The sequence below is a fragment of the Neofelis nebulosa genome, chromosome 18, assembly GCF_028018385.1.
Source record: "Neofelis nebulosa isolate mNeoNeb1 chromosome 18, mNeoNeb1.pri, whole genome shotgun sequence".
Lineage (NCBI taxonomy): Eukaryota > Metazoa > Chordata > Mammalia > Carnivora > Felidae > Neofelis > Neofelis nebulosa.
The window spans coordinates 41,834,812-41,851,547 of record NC_080799.1 but is presented as its reverse complement, the minus strand read 5'-3'; the positions used below and the strand labels follow the sequence as shown (position 1 = coordinate 41,851,547).

The 16,736-nt window shown below is 49.9% G+C and overlaps 1 protein-coding gene and 1 non-coding gene across 2 annotated transcripts in view; both read right to left on the bottom strand.

Annotated features, from left to right (window-relative positions):
• ADCY9 (adenylate cyclase 9) overlaps positions 1-16,736 on the bottom strand; it is a 131,518-nt gene that overhangs the window by 114,043 nt on the left and 739 nt on the right. The window contains exon 2 of the mRNA XM_058711098.1: positions 4,778-6,513. Within this exon, the coding sequence (XP_058567081.1) occupies positions 4,778-6,470 (1,693 nt within the window). The 5' untranslated portion in view covers positions 6,471-6,513. The remainder of the gene's footprint in view (positions 1-4,777; positions 6,514-16,736) is intronic.
• Positions 2,206-2,369, bottom strand: LOC131501736 (U1 spliceosomal RNA). The gene has a single exon (XR_009256870.1). It is a non-coding gene; the product is annotated as a U1 spliceosomal RNA (small nuclear RNA).

Here is a 16,736-nt window from a genome sequence, read left to right as displayed (position 1 = left end):
AGACTGCCAGTGTGGGCTAGCCGTGGGCAAAGGCTAAAAGCAGAGTGCCTCAGCGCCACCCCTCCCCCATCAATTTGAGGAATGGCCCCAGCAGGAGGCCAGACAAGAACTCTTCGGAAGTGCTACCTATTAGCACTTGGGGAAGGTCTTGGTCACTGGCGCCAGTGGGGAATTATCTGCTCGAATGCTCATCAACAGATCTCTCCCCCAGCTGCTCCATGAGCCTCGAAAGTTGGCTTGGGAGGAAAGTCTTGTTTTACTTCTGCATCTAACCACGTGAAAGCTACCGGACACTCCCTTTGTAAAAACACGATCTGTCAATCTGGAGGACTGAGCGCCCTGTTTTATCTTCCTAATATTTAAGAAGGGAAAATCAGACATTGTGTAGACATCTTCTGACAGTTTCACCTTCTGTATTTGTGATTCTCTATGACAGGAAAAAACAGCAGTTCCAGATAATCAATCCTCCTCATCCTTTTGGCTCGTGGCCCTCGGCAGAACAGAACAGCCAGCACCCCTTTGGGCCCAGTGGTTTGTCCCAGATGGTGTGAAAGGATGCATCTTCCTGTCACTTTGTACCACACTATTTCATCTTGTCTTGAATAATAACCGTCTCTCACTTTTTGGATCATTTCCAAAATCCTATTCCTGTGCTGAAAATTCTTTCAACCTTCTCTCTCAGTGACTGGCCACCCTGTCTAAAAGTACACACACACACACACACACACACACACACACACACCCCATATCCTCCTTTTCACTTTATGTGTTTTCCTTAAAACTTAACACGAAAGAAATGTTTTACTTATTTGCTTACTGTCTGACTGCCCCGTTAGAACAGAAGCACCAGGAGGGCAGGAATTTTTGTCTGTTTTGTTCACTGCTGTATCCCCAGCACCTAGAACTGTGCCCAGCACAAAATAACTTATTTGTTGAATGAATGAACATGCCAGGGATTCCTGGCCTGTTTCGTATTCTACAACTCAATTTTTCATTCTCCATTCATTCCACAGAAACTTCAAAGGTCTCACTCATTTCTGACTCCAAACAGTCTCCAGGTCAACTCCAGAAACCTGAAAGGCCACTTCCCATTCAAATAATCCAGACTCTCATCTCCTAAATTGTCTGTTTAAAATGTTCTACCAAGTTCATCCTATTACTGAACATAACTGTTCACCACCTCCATTGCCACTGTCACTACCTTGGTTAAGGCTACTATCCACCCTGCCTGGGACTTACTGAAACAACGCCGTAATCTCCCATCTCATACCTTCTAACCTATATTCCCTAGAACTGAAAGAGTAAGCTTTCTAAACTTGCAAATTAGATCACCTAAACCTCCTACCTAAAGCCTATCAGTGGCTCCCCTTGACCTACAGGATCGAATACACATTCCTTCCCATGTGACCCAAAGCCTTCCTTGTCCTAACGAACTGCTGTACTTACAAACGCTCAACCCACCAAGAAACACAATCCTAAGCCTTTGCCCATGCCACTCCCACTCCACCGAATGTTCTTTTATCCACCTGGAGAGCCACCGCTCGGTCTCAAGCCCCACCTCAGTAGGTACACCTCCATATAGTGCACACTCTATATTTAGAACTGTAAGCTTCCTGAGGTCAGGAACTATCGTGACTCCATCTGTGCATCCACAGCATGGGACGTAAGAGCACAAAGAGTTTCAAGGAGTGGATATGCAGAAATAATCAAAGTCCACCCTTCCACAAACCCTTTCAGATAAATTACAGACCAGTAGCTACTTTTCACACTGCTAGTTTTGGAGTGCCCCATTCACCGATGTTCATTTCTACAGAATCCTCTACTGGGTATTTTTAACCCCATTATAAAAACAGGGGAGCAGAGGTAAAGGTTAATGCCCAACATTGTAGAGAAAATATCTGCCACAAACTACAAGACAGGCTAAAAGAAATTGTATTTGGGGTGCCTGGATGGCTCAGTCGGTTAAGCGTCTGACTTTGGCTCAGGTCATGATCTCTCGGCTCACGGTTTCGAGTCCCACCTCGGGCTCTGTGCTGACAGCTCAGAGCCTGGAGCCTGCTCCAAGTGCTGTGTCTCCCCCTCTCTCTGCTCCTTCCCCATTCATGCTCTATGTCTCTCTCTGTCTCTCAAAAATAAATAAAAGTAAAAATAAATAAATAAATAAATAAGAAATTGTATTTTATTTATTTTATTTTGTTTAAAAATAAGAGGAGAGCATGAACGTACTCCCCCACTACCACAAATTATGCAGTCAAGTTTCCCACATTTGCGGAAATCGAAGGGGTCAGCACATCCGGAGTGCAATGCGTAACTCTCATCCTGGAAAAACCAACTTCATGATCATGGTATCTCCCCTGTCAGCTAAGTATAGAAATTTTAAATATATAACCTTAACCTCATATATAAAAAAGGTTTTCTACAAACCGTGCTATCTTCTCAATTTAGCACATTTGTACAATGACAGGAGAACACTACAACTTCAAAAACAGACAGGAAGTTGTGTAGACATCCTATATTACTGGAGTCCTGTCCACAAAGGTTTCCAAAATGAGCTGAATAAAACAAAAATCATGGTCTCAGGAAAACAGTTAGAGGAGGGAATACCATATGAAAATATCACTGTTTTAACTAAGCCTTCTATCTTTCCCTACCTCCCATCCAGGAGTAAAACTTTTCCCTATAGATGTACAGTGTACAGAAATTGAAAGAAAAAAATTAATTTACCAAATTTACACTATTTGAAGTTAAAAAAATTCAAGAAACCCATTCTACCATTTTTTGAGACCCTTGACTTATAAATTGAAAATAAAATTACCCATAAATTAACAAAAATGAGTACTGCCAAAAAGTCAAAGACTTGGCGGCTTCCAGACACACTTAATGATGACATCTGTTTTTATTTTTGATATTTAAGTAATAACACTGTTCAAACTACCACTTACAAAACTGCTATCGTTTTCATAATGTTGTACAGCACAACTCCATTCCCTGGAATCTGTCCCACAGCCCCAGAGGACAGAGCCTGCAACACTCAGACCCTAAAGATGTCCAAGTGTCGAGCAGGGATTACATCCACACCGCACTCCACCGGCATCTTTAGACTCTGAGAGCGGGAATCCCTCTCCTACAGGGAAAGACAACTGCCATGGCAGAATCTCTCAGGTAAACTGTGAAAAGTAGGATCTAATCTCATCAGTGTAGGTAACATTGAGAGCTCTCTAGACAAGAGGGAATCATCAGGTGAAAATATTTCTCTAATATACCAATAAATTCTTCAACTCCTACAAAATTAATAGAATAAAGAAAAGTCAGAAGGATAAAGCACTCTTGCCAGTTTACAAGGGAATGACATGGAGAACTCTAATCACAAGCAGAGAAAGAAAACCACCTACTGTCTCTGATTGACACTATTACTTCTCCCATCTCTGACTTGAGCTGTTACATCTCCCAAGGACTCTTTCCTGGAGCTTTTTACTGCGTGATCACGCAACGTGTGGGCATCACAACACAAGAAGCTTTACACGTTTCGGCTTTTAAAAAATCAATGTTATTTTCTCCACATACTTCCAAAATACAGGTTCTCCACAGCCCAGAGATCTTAGTAAAACATAAAGACTGTTTAAAAAAGGGAGGTGGGGGCGCCTGGGTGGCTCAGTCGGCTAAGCGTCCGACTTCAGCTCAGGTCACGATCTCGCGGTCCGTGAGTTCGAGCCCCGTGTCGGGCTCTGTGCTGACCGCTCAGAGCCTGGAGCCTGTTTCGGATTCTGTGTCTCCCACTCTCTCTGACCCTCCCCCGTTCATGCTCTGTCTCTCTCTGTCTCAAAAATAAATAAACGTTAAAAAAAAAATTAAAAAAAAATTAAATTAAATTAAATTAAATTAAAAAAAAGAAATAAATAAAAAAGGGAGGTGGATGTGGGAGTTAGGTGTTTCGAATCCTCACTTTCGGTCCCACTTGCTTATAAATCACTTCCCAGGTGTAAACAAAATTTTTGTCCTATGTGAAGATAATAAAAATTAAAAAGCCCATTGAAAATAACAAGTATAGCAGTAAAAGCTTCAGACAGAGACAGGGACCAGGTACAAATCGGGAGGGGTTGGGGATGGCAGGGTTCTAAACACTGCTCTGTGCGTATTTGTAAAACGCTGTGGTCTATATGGTAAGACAAACACCATGATCAAAATGAAAGTTGAAGGGTGAAAATACATTTTTTAAAATGAGACTAAGGCAAAAGCAGTGTGCACTTGGGGGGGGGGGGGGGCGGGTATATAATTCTATCTAATTCTCAAGAGTCATGCAGGGCTAGGCCAACTTCCTTATTCCAGCAAAGTGAGGCCTCAAGGCGAGAAAGGTTTTATTCTTCACATCTTACACGTTTTGAAGGGACTGGGAGGCAATCAATGAACATAGACAATCTGTTAAAGTACTTCCAAGTTCGGTCTGCTTTAGGGTTCCGAGAGCCTCTTACACTCATAGGACCTGCCCGCACAATTTCAGAAACAGTAACAGCTGACTGGCAGGATACCCATTTCCAAAGTTGTCCTTCCTCCTAAAGGTCTCATCTAGGTCAGCACTGCCACAGTGTGAACAGATCTGTGATATCTGACTCACCAGAGGAAAAGTCTCACCAGCCCTGAGATGCCCCCATGGTGAGGTGTCCTGAGACAACTGATCTGCCTCCAGATACTGACACTAGAAAAAGATTGTTTGGTTTTTATTTTCCCCAACACAAACAGGACCGGGGAGGAAGAGGACAAGGGAAAGAAATGCACATACCTTTCAGCTGATCAGCAACAACGCTCTGGCCAAGCCGTTCAGTCACCCTCCCGTCTTCCATTTCGTACCGATCATCTAGGTATTTTGCAGTGGCCTCAGAAATGTGAACCTTGCCAGCAACTCCCAGCTGCTCCATGAGATTGGCCAAGTTCACATCATTGGACCACACATCGAATTTGAACCTCCTCATGCCCAAAATGCCACACAAGACGGTCCCCGTGTGAACCCCGACACGCATGTTCACCATCTCTTTCTTCTCCTGGCAGAACTGCTCGATGGCTCTGATCATGCCCAAGCCCATCTCAATGCAGCAGTAGGCATGGTCAGCCCGGGGCTCTGGACACCCTGCCACGCAATAGTAGCAGTCTCCCAGGGTGCTGATTTTCTCACACTTGGTCTCTTCACACAACCGGTCAAAGCGACCAAACAGATCGTTGAGGAGACCCACCAGGGCGTGAGCGGACTTATTGGCACTCATCTTGGTGAAGCCCACGATATCTGCAAATAAAATACTGACTTCATCGATCTGCTGCATTTTAAAAGGGCGGAACGCTATAGGGGCTTTCTGTATGGAAGACTTTTTCTTCCTGTTCTTGGGGCTGGAGGTGGCGTGCCTTTTGACAGAATTCTCGCTCTCCTCATCCCCCTGTTTCATCAAGTCATCAGCTATGATTCTTGGCATCACAGAATGAATCATCCTCTCTTTCAGGGCTTTTTCCACTTCCAGATCCTTTCCGTGCATAATTGACTGTCCCACCTTGAGAAAGGTGCTCCTGGATCTCACCTGGGACATGATAAAGAGGTGGATCCCAATGGCGTGAATGCAGACGTGGAGCAGGGCTCTGCTCAGCAGCTCCCAGTGTGGGGCCCCTGCTTCGGGTGGGGGAAAGCAGTCTTTGTCTCGGAAGTGATAGCCAAAGGTCTCAAAGAGAACAGAATAGGCCACTCCCAAACACAAGCTCAAGTACAAAGGTAAGTGCATGACGGTGTAGAGCAAAAAGAGCACTTCGATGCACATGGAAAAGCTCCCCACTTGAGACAAACAAGTGTCCGTGGTCTTGGTGGCGAGGGTGTGATTGGAGCTGTCAACACGTCCTGAGAGAGGCGTCAGAACCTGAAACTGGGCAGCCAGGGTCAGGGCAAACACCAGGAGGGTGAGAACCAGAGAGGTCCACACGTAATGCCGGGCATACACCTTGGTGAAGGTAAACAGAAAAAAGCCCCCACACACGACGAGGAAGCACAGAGCAGGGGCTACCATGACAATCAGTCGGGACCGCATGTGGACCCCAAAATAGATGCTCCACAGAAGGCAGGCGAAGCCGATGTAGAAGAGCGCATACCGGAAGCGGCGCCGGGTCTGCGGGAAGCAGCGCTCCATGCAAGCCTCCTCCAGGTTCACCGAGTCGAACTTGGGGTCCCACCACCGGCTGGAGGCCCTCTCGAACAGCTGGGGCAGCTTCTTCTGCCTGCGCAGGCGGCCTCCAGCGCCCACTCTCCGGGGGACGCCCGCCGAGTCCCCAGAGCTGCTACAGCTGGAGGAGATGCTGTACTTGCAGTGCTTGGGGTGGCTGTTGGAGGACAGCTGCTTGGGGTTGATTTTGACCCTCACGCTGTTGCTGTCTCCGCTGGAGTCACAGCTCACCTCCGTGCTGTGGTGCTGCAGCAGCTGCTGGTGGGGCGGGGAAGCCATGTTGCCGAGCGCTCAGGACCTTCCCGGCCGGGGTCACGGGTACCTGTCGGCGAGACGACCAGAGTTACACCGGCATTTATCCCTACACAGGCACACACTCCCCTGAAGGCCACGAGCTCTGCCAGCGTGCTCGGTGGTGGCCCCGGCGGTCTCCTCGGAGAGGCACCATATGCTCACAAAAACTGCGGCTAACGTCTAACCGGGGCTCGCACCGTCCCGCCCCGAGGCTGCCCGCAACACTCGGGGAGGACCCGGCAGCCCCGGGCCGGCGGGGCGGCGGCGCCCCCCGAGCCCCCCGCGCCGCCCGCCCCGCGCACTCGCCTGCTCCGACCGCCGCGGCCCCGGACGCGAGTCCTGCCGAGCCCTCTCACGCCGCCGGCCGCTCTCGCCCGCGCCGCTCTCCCGCCGGCGGCGGCGGCGGCGGGCCCCTCATGCCGCGCGGCGCGGCGCCTCCCCTGCGTCAAAGGCCGGCGGCCCCGCGGGAGGCTGCGGGCCGGCTGCGAGCCCGCGGCGCTGCGGCCGTCCCCCGTCGGCGCGGCCCGTCTAGCGGGGCCTGCTCCCGGCCTCCGGGGCCGGCCCAGCGGGCGGGGATGCCCAGCGCCCCAGAGACGCCGGGCGCCGAGCGCAGGGCGCGGCGGGCGCGGGCCCCTCAGCCGGCCGCCCTGCGCGGCGCTGCGGCAGAGCCCGCTCCTGCGACGCCGAGCCGGGACGCCCGCCCGCCCACGCCCGGGGCGGCCTCCCGAACTAGCGACGCCGCCGCGGCCGCGGCCGCCGCCGTGCCCCGCGCTGCCGCTGCCTCATGTCGGAAGAGCCGCCACAGCCACAGCCGCCGCCGCCTCCGCCGCGGCCGCCACCATCTCCGGCCCTCTCCCCCTCCCCCTCCCGCTGTCACTGACAGACTCGCGCCCGCGCCGCCCCTCGCCCCGCCGCAGCGCGCACGCGCGGCCCTCGCACGCCGCCGCCGCCGCCGCCGGGCCCAGGGCACGCGCACGGTGCGCGCGCCTGGCCGGCGGGGCTTGCGAGGCGGGGGCGGGGCGGGCGCGCTGAGGCTCCGCCCTCCAAGTCCTCCGCCCTCCGCCCCGGGGACGACGCCGTGTCCGCGGGCTCTCCAGGGCTGCGGGACGTGCGGGGGTTGCGGAGGCGACGGGGTTCTGCTGCACCCGTTTTCCTCCCGGCTTGGGACCCCAGGTCCGCTGGACGAAAACCAGGGGCTCGTGCTAGTTAAGGGACGGACGGGGTGCGACGTTTAGGAAATCAAAATGTTCGCCTCGCCGTCAGCACACCCTTTTGTATAAATGCAAATTCGCAACTATTGCATTTGCCGAAAAGGAGGTACCCCTTCCTCTCTAAGCAATAAGCACAGGGCCCGGGGGCACTAGCCCCTCCTTTAGCTTGCTTTCCCGCAACCACTGCAGTCTGAACCCCAGGCTCTGGTGCTGGGGGAAGGGGGTTTCGGGCCTCAAGGGGGGGCCACCAACGGCTCGCTCTTCCAGCCCCAGAGACTTTCCTTTCCCCTGCTTGGGTCCTCTCCCCATCCTCAGCAACAACTGCTTTTACCCTCCCACAAATGAAACTTTCAAAGGAGTCAGCTACCCAAAGCGCAGAACTATGGTGGCCTCCATGAATATTACCGGCAGAGTGTAAATACAGTCCTGTACTCCCTAGTGCACCAGTCCTGCCCGCCCCCCACACTTAGTACCTGCTGTCAATCACAAGGGTTTCTCCTCCTTCCTTCCCTCACTTTCCAGGCCCAGCCCGGGGCCCAAGCCAGGTTTCACAGTTGACTTAGAAAATAAAATGTGGTCTGTTCACATAATGGAATATTATTCATCCATAAAAAAGAATGAAGTACTGATCCATGCAGCAACCTGGATGAAATTTGAAAACATGATACTAAGTGAAGAAAAACCAGTCAGGAAAGACCGCATATTGCATGATAGCATTTCCATGAAATGCCCAGAATAGGTGAATCCATAGGCAGAAAGCAGGTAGGTAGGTGATTGTCAGGAGCTGGTGGTGATGGGAATGGGGCTTGACTGCTAATAGGAAAGGGGTTGCTTTTGAGGGTGATAGAAATGTTCTGGAACTAGATGGAGGTGGTGGGTACACAACACTGTCAAGGTACTAAATGCTCCTGAATCGTACGCTTTAAAATAGTTTGGTAAATATTATGTTTCATGTATTTTACCATGATAAAGATAAAAGAATAACAAAAGTAACACAACATCATGACTGTGATATTCCTGCCAAAAGGACATAACCTTGATCTAACCACCAGAAAACATCAGGCAAACCCACGTTGAGAAATATTTCTTCCAAGTAATTGGCCAGTAATCATCAAAAGTGTCAAGGTCATGAAAGTAAAAAAGTGAGGAACTGTCCCAAATTGGACTAAATGGAACATGGGGTCCTGGTATTGTGACTGTCATTGCATCATGCCCATGTTAATTTCCTAGGTTTGATCAGTGTACTCTGATTGCATACAGCGTTTACATTAGGGGAAGCCTGCTGCAGAGTAAAGGGGAACTCTCTAGTATTTTTGCAATTTTAAGTCTAAAATTGATTCAAAACAAAAAGTAAGAAAAAGTTAAAAATAAAACCTTTCTTGAGCATCAACAGTGTGCCAGACAACTCTGATGTATTCCATTTTTACAGATGAAGAAACAGATTCAGAAGAGTGCGTTGCACAAGCCAGTAAAGTAAGATAATAATAGTAAACTTACCCTGACTGAACATGTCATAAGGGCTAGAAACCACTGGATGCTTTCACTTGTGACCTATTTGGTCCTTACCGCAACCCTATGAGGTAGATGTTATTTCCCTATTTCAGAGATGTGAAACTGGGGACTGACGAGTGATGTGCCCACAGTCACACAGTCTAGGGACAGAGCTCAGACTCAAAACTGGGTCTGACCCCAGAGGCCATGGTGCTCTCAGTAGCCCTGGCACCACCCTCTGCAAGCCTCGTGGTGGCCCTTTACCTGCCCCACCATCTCCCACACCAACACACCAAGCTGGACAGGAAGCCCTTGGAGACCATGCTGAAGGTTTACATTTCCCCCATTTAATGCAACCCTGCACTCCTCAATAATCTGAAAGATCTGTGTGATTTTCCTCCCTTCCCGTAATCATCTCAGTCCACCCACCATTTGTGGTGACTTTGGCATTTGTAAATTAATTAGTCATGTCAGATTTTTAGATGCGGGCATGATTTTAGATCATGCCCACCTTCCTCCTTCTCTCCCATATGTCTTCTGGGAGCATTTGGACAGCATTCTCTGTTGTTGAAGCCTGTATACTGCCAGAGCCTCCTTGATCTCTAGGTTAGGGTGTGAGTCATTCCATAAGCCCTTGGGATTGGGGATAATGTTCCCGACACTATGCATTAGGCCCTGGGTGTCTAAAGATACACTATCTGTGTCTTCAATGGGCTTATAGTAGCTGGGAAAGAAACTGGGAAAGGCTGTGGGTTAAGAAAATGGAATCATTTTATGTGAGGGAGAACGCTACAAAAAAGGTTAATCATGCTCTCCTAAAACCTGCAGTAGAATCGCTGGAGAGGGGTGCCCGGGTGGCTCAGTTAAGCGTCCGACTTCGGCTCAGGTCATGATCTCACGGTTCATGGGTTCGGGCCCCGGTCGAGCTCTGTGCTGACAGCTCGGAGCCTGGAGCCTGCTTCAGATTTGTGTCTCCCTCTCTCTCTGCCCCTCCCCCACTGGTGTCTTTCAAAAGTAAATAAATGTTTTAAAAAAGAGAGAGAGAGAGAGAGAATCACCAGAGAGCCCTGGGCCCCTTCTCCTCGACCCCCAGACAGCAGAATGCTGCTTAATACTCAGCAGATACAGGACAGATGCAACAGCTTTCTCAAACCGTCCAACCAACTTGCTGCCAGAGCTGTAGGGTTTTCTCTCTGTGATGCGCAGAGAACTTCCACCCAGATGCACTGTGAATCAGACCGTGTCCACACAAACTCTACCCGAGCTTTCGGCAAGTGTTGCCAGCCTCGTCATATCACCCTCGCCCTCCTCATACACACGTTCACCTGACCTTCGAGGGCGTCGGCTCCGAACTGTCTCAAGCTGCACAGGGTGACAACATGCCTGGCTTCGAAATAAACAGCACACAGATGGAGCTCTGGCCATTCTGCTCATGCTGGTCCCTGAGGCCTGAGCAGTGCCCACGTTATTTCTGGTTATCGGGTGGGCAATCATCTCGGAGAACCACCCACTGGAAGGTGGGATTCGTTGCTCTCACCCAGTCAAGCGTCCCAAGCCGTAGTTAACAAGCTTTGAGTACTTTTTCTCTCCCGTGGTAAGGATGAGTGTGTAGGAACAGACCCACATTTTCTCCCTCCAGCCCACTGGCTGGCCCCCTCACGGGCAGAACGTCACATGTCCAGGCAAAGTAAAAGAAGGCTGATTAGGGAAGATCACCAAAATCTCTGGCAGGCTCTACTATAACCCAGGAGTCTTCAATCTAACCATCTATATCAATTCCAAATCCTGCCCTGCCTGGTGCATAGCTCAATAATGCCTACTGAGGGGTGCATGGATGGTTCAGTCAGTTGGGCATCTGACTCTTGATTTTGGCTCGGGTCATGGCCTCGTGGTTCATGAGTTCGAGCCCCGCATCAGGCTCCTCAGTGTTAGTGTGGAACCTGCTTGGGATTCTCTCTCTCTGTCTCTCTCTCTCTCTTAAAATAAATAAATAAACTTTAAAAAAAGCTTATGGAATGAATGCACATGGGAATTGTAAGAGAGGATGTGTGTGAAATAGTTAAGCTCTTGGTTGCTTTTAATAACCAAAATAAGTAATATCTGATGCAATGCTTGTGAGTTTAGAGCTCTCTCCACCTACATCTTAGAGTAGAGGCTCTGGCTGGCACCTAAAGCTGAAATATGTGATGGGCATATTTATGACCCCATGGGGCCAGGGAGAACCAGCCCAGGGGCAATCACATTTTCTAGTAGGGAGCTGGTTGGCTGACCCAACAAGGTTGATGGAGAGAGGATGGGGAATTCTGGGTAAAACCTGGTGAGTGTCACTCAGATTTGCAGCCTGGCCCAGCTCCTGCTGGACTGTCACTTCCATCCCATTTCATGGGCAACGCTAAGGAGACATGGCGTAGGTGTAAGAAAGACTGCCTGGGAGCTGTGCAGTGGATTGAAGAGCACCCCCGCCCCATTCGTGTCCATCCAGAATCTCAGACTATGACCTTATATTTGGAAATAGGTCTTGGCAGATGGAATTAGTTAAGATGAGGTGCTACTGGATTCAGATGGGCCCTAAATCCCGTGACTGGTGCCCAGGACACAGAGACACGCAGGGAGAAGAAAGCCATGGGGAAGACGGAGGCAGAGATTGGAGACATGCGTCCACAAGCCAGGGAACCCCAAGTGTTTCCAGGAGCCACAGAAGCTGGAAGAGACAGGAAGGAGCCTCCCTGAGCACCTTCAGAGAGAGCTGACCCTGCTCATACATTGAGTTCTGACTTCTGGCCTCCAGAACTGTGAGCAAATACAATGCTGGTGTTTGAAACCACCAAGTTTGTCGTGGCAGTCCCGGGAAACTCCTACAAAGTGTTTCATCACCTTCTGCAAGTGAGGGTGCAATGGGCACTCCAGGTGACCCCTCTGACAGTGCAGACACAGAAGATGAACGGCAGGAGGGACTCTGCCCGCTTCACAGCAGACTAGAGCAAACCTCTAACATCTTGAGAGCTGCAGAGCTGCGGGAGACCCCGAGGCCACACGGGGGGTGGAGGTCAGCCCTGACCAGTGAGGTAAGAAAGAGGAGGAATCCAGTCACTTCTGTTTAGAGAGTCTCTAGGAGCGCCTGGAGGGTTCAGTGGGTTAAGCGTCTGACTTCGACTCAGGTCGTGACCACACAGCTTGTGGGTTGGAGCCCTGAGTCAGGCTCTCAGGGCCTGGAGTCAGAGCCTGGAGCTCTGACCGCTCAGAGCCTGGAGTCTGCTTTCGATTCTGTGTCTCCCTCTCTCTCTGCCCCTCCCCTGCTCATGCTCTGTCTCTCTCAAAAATAAATAAAAACATTAAAAAAAAAAAAAAAAAACTGACCAGAAACTCAGGGCAGGTGGTAGGACTTGCCAAGAACAGGCTTCCCTTTTGCACTGTGCTTCTCAGCCCAGCCACTTGCTACAACCACTGGGATGCTTTGAACACTAATGACCTGACCCCAGCCTCATAAATTCTGATGTAACCATTTGGGGCTAGGAAGGAGTATAGGAGGGCATTTCAAACCTCCTCAGGCGATTCTTTTTTTTTTTTTTAAGTTTTATTTATTTATTTTTGAGACAGAGAGACAGTGCACATGAGTGGGGAGGGGCAGAGAGAGAGAGGGAGAGAGAGTCCCAATCCACAAATCGTGAGATCATGACCTGAGCCAAAATCAAGAGACTGGTGCTCAACCCACTGAGCCACCCAGGCACCCCCTCCCCAGGTGATTCTTTTTTTTTTTTTTAATTTTTTAAGTTTATTTATTTATTTTGAGGGAGACAGAGAAAGCAAGAGAGAGAGAAAGAGAAACAGAATCGCAAGCAAATTCTGCACTGTCAGCGTGGAGCCTGATGCAGGGCTCGAACTCATGAATCTCGGGGTCATGACCTGGGCCGAAACCAAGAGTCAGACGATTAACCGACTGAGCCACCCAGGCGCCCCCTCCCCAGGTGATTCTTATGATCATTTACTGCCTTAGAATGTTGTAGTTGGGACATTTTGGGGGGGACCCCCTCCCATGTCAGCACTTACAAGTGCCCTTCCCTGGATTAGTCAGATTTTCCAGAGAAGGCTCTTTAAGCCTGGCTTCCACTCAGCTGAGAAGGAACAACGGCAGGAAAACTGAGGGTTCAGTATCTAAACCTTCCCTTAGCAAAACACTATTCAGGATGGTTCTGAGCTGTTGGACAGCTGCTGGCTTTTACTCAGGAGCCTTGCTAGGACAGTCATGTGCATGATGAACCCGCAAACTGTTAGCTTCATCCATCCGTATCTATCCTGGTGGATCCCCATATACTCGGGTATATTTAGGCACACGATCCTATCAGATTCTTACCGACACTACTCAGAAAGAAAAGTTGTAAGCCAGACAAGTGTTACCACAATGCCAATAAATAACGATTGCTTTCCAACATAAAACACTCCAGGAGGAAGTGTCCAGTGCCATCTACAGTACTCAGTATGTGAGAAGCTCCATGCTGTTGAGTCCAGGCTGTATGCAACCAGCACAGTGTTTCCTGGAAGAAGAATCTCTGGGATCTCTGTGCTGTTGTCATTTATGCTTCATGTTTCAATGCTTCACAACCAGGTCCTCACACAAGTCATGATAAAAACCCACCAGGCCTGTTTGAGGGAGACAAGCCTTTCTCACGTACAGTGAGCAGCACAGCCTGAAGAAGATTCTGCCATCTTTCCAAAGAGCGCTCTTGACTACAACTCTAACACATAAGACGCCTTGGGTTTTAAGAGTCTTGTTGCTTGGGGAGCCTGGGTGGCTGTCGGTTAAGCGTCCGACTTCGGCTCAGGTCATGATCTCGCGGTTCGTGAGTCGGAGCCCCCCATCAGGCTCTGTGCTGACAGCTCAGAGCCCGGAGCCGGCTTTGGATTCTGTGCCTCCTTATCTCTCCGCCCCTCCCCCACTCACACTCTATCTCTCTCAAAAAATAAACATTAATTTTTTTTTTTAAAAGGGTCTTGGGGCTCATGATTTCTAAGAATAGTGTTATAATTTGGGGCAACATCCACATCCTCTCTTAGATGCAACTGTGAGACGGGGAGCCTGGAAAGAAGAGCCAGTGGTCCCACTTTGGTGTCTCTGCTGCCCTTCCCGCTCCCTGGGAGAGTGGTTAGGTATGGCAGGCAATTTGTAGTGTTCCAGGCCAGATCATGCCCTCTCCCAAATTCATATGTTGAAGTCCAAACCTCCAGTTTCTTAGAATATGACTGCGTTGGAAATAAGCTCCTGGAAGAGGTGATTAAGTTAAAATGAGGTCATTAGGGCGGGCCCTACCCCAGGATGACTGGCGTCCTCATCAGAAGAAGAAATCTGGACACTTACATGTACAGAGAAAGATGATCTGAAGGGACACAAGAGGACAGCCGTCCACAAGCCCAGGAGAGGGGCTTCAGAAGAAACCAATGCCCCCAACACCTTGATCTTGGGTTCCCAGCCTCCAGAATGGGAAGAAAATAAATTTCTATTGTTTAAGCTGCCTGGTCTGTGCTACTTTGTTACGGCAGCCCTAGCCAACTAATACAGATGGTAAGTTTTTCAGATGCATTCCACCACAATGAATAACAATAATAATGATCGTTCATAAGCCTATCAATATACAAGCGGAATAAAACAACAAATCTATTTTAAATTTTCCACTGCCTCCATCCAATCGTTTTTTGTGGCTCCACCCCGTCCACACACACACCCTGCGCAATTGCCCTTTTTGTGTCTCTCCAGCCAAGGATATTCAGGGACAGGAATATTGGGTGCTGGAGGTGGGATTTACTGCAGGAGCAGCCTCAAGGAAAGCTGTGAACTTCCGCCCCCTTCCTCAAGACTGAGAAGTTGACCCTCTGTGTGCTTCCCTAGCAACGTGGACATGCTTGTGTTATCAACCATACTGCAACCTAAAATCAGATGCATGGGGGGCACCTGGGTGGCTCAGTCAGTTAAGCGTCCGACTTTGGCTCACGTCATGATCTCACCGTTCATGAGTTCAAGATCCCCATCGGGCTCTGTGCCGACAGCTTGGAACCTGGAGCCTGCTTTGGATTCTGTGTCTCCCTCTCTCTCTGCCCCTCCCCTGCTCACACTCTGTCTATCTCTCTCAAAAATAAATAAACATTAAAAAAAATTAATAAGATAAAAATCAGATGCGTGGATAGCTCTTCGAAGGCTCTCTACCCCTGGGAGGCAGAGATGGGGCACAGAAAGGTCTGGTACTGTGGCAGCCGGGCTGCAGGGTCTAGAAGCCCCCGTCTAACCTGTCCTCGACTCCCTGCACCTGCCGATAGAAGCTGGTTGGCAATCACAGGAGGATAGACAGAAAGCTATGAGAAGCAGCAATCCAGCTGCAAAATCCCAGGCCGCTGGACAGGGAACGTGTGTTCACAGTTTAACTTCAGCCTGTCTGGGAGCCAAGTTTAAGCACGTTTCAAATCCCGGCAACATCCAAAACTAGGAAACCACCTTTCCCCCCGCACCTTGAGTTACTCAAAGGCACATTCAAAGACACTGGGGTAGAAGTGCATTGGGACACAGATAATCACCATGTCCATCGTAATACAAACGTCTGGGGTTTATGAAATACTTTATGGTTTGCAAGAGGCTTGCCCCCATGCTCCTTCCTTTGATCCTCAGAACAGTGCTGGGAGGTCAGGGGACAATGTAAATGCCCCCAGGACAGAGGCAGGCACCCAAGCTGGGGCTGGCCCCCACCGCCACAGAGCCATGCCCCAACAGAAGTGGGTATAGCTCACTATTGTCTCTGTCCCACCCTGAGAACAATAATTACCACTGTGGTCGCTTGCTCTGTGTCTGGCATTTCCATTTACTGTCTTATTCCTTCCTCAACCACCCTTTTTTTTTTTTTTTTAAGTTTATATATCCACTCTGAGAGACAGAGCCCACACATGTGGGGAAAGGGCAGAGAGAGAGAATCCCAAGCAGGCTCCACACTATCAGTGCAGAGCCCTATTCGGGGCTCGAGCCCACAAACTGAGAGATCATGACCTGAGCCGAAGTCGGACACTTAACTGACTGAGCCACCCAGGCGCCCCCATCCTCAATCACCCTTTGAAGAAACCAAGGTTTAGGGGGATTTGAACTCAGGAGTGTCCCTGAATGCCCCCTTCTAACTCAGCTGCATTCAATTTTCTCCTGTTCCATCCAGCTCCTTTGTACTGGGTTCCTGGTACGTACGAGGCAGGTTTAGACCTGCAGTGTCACCCTGTTTGTTTTTCAGTGTGGGCAGGAGGGCGGTGGTAGCTGCCCCTGCTACAACCTTGGGACAAGTACATACTGGATAAGCAGGCAGTGGGACCCATCATCCAACAACAGGTGGACAGGGCCGGTGTGCTGTTTCCTGGGGCAGCAAGCATACACAGCCCAGGGCCAGGCAGGGCACAGTCAGCACTCCCTAAGATTCAGGGAGATGGGGGAAAGAAAATCCTAAAGAGCCTGGGCAGCATTGCCAGGACAGCCTAAACTCGCATTCCTGGGCCGCTTAAGTATCCCAAGAAGATGGAGTTAGTATTA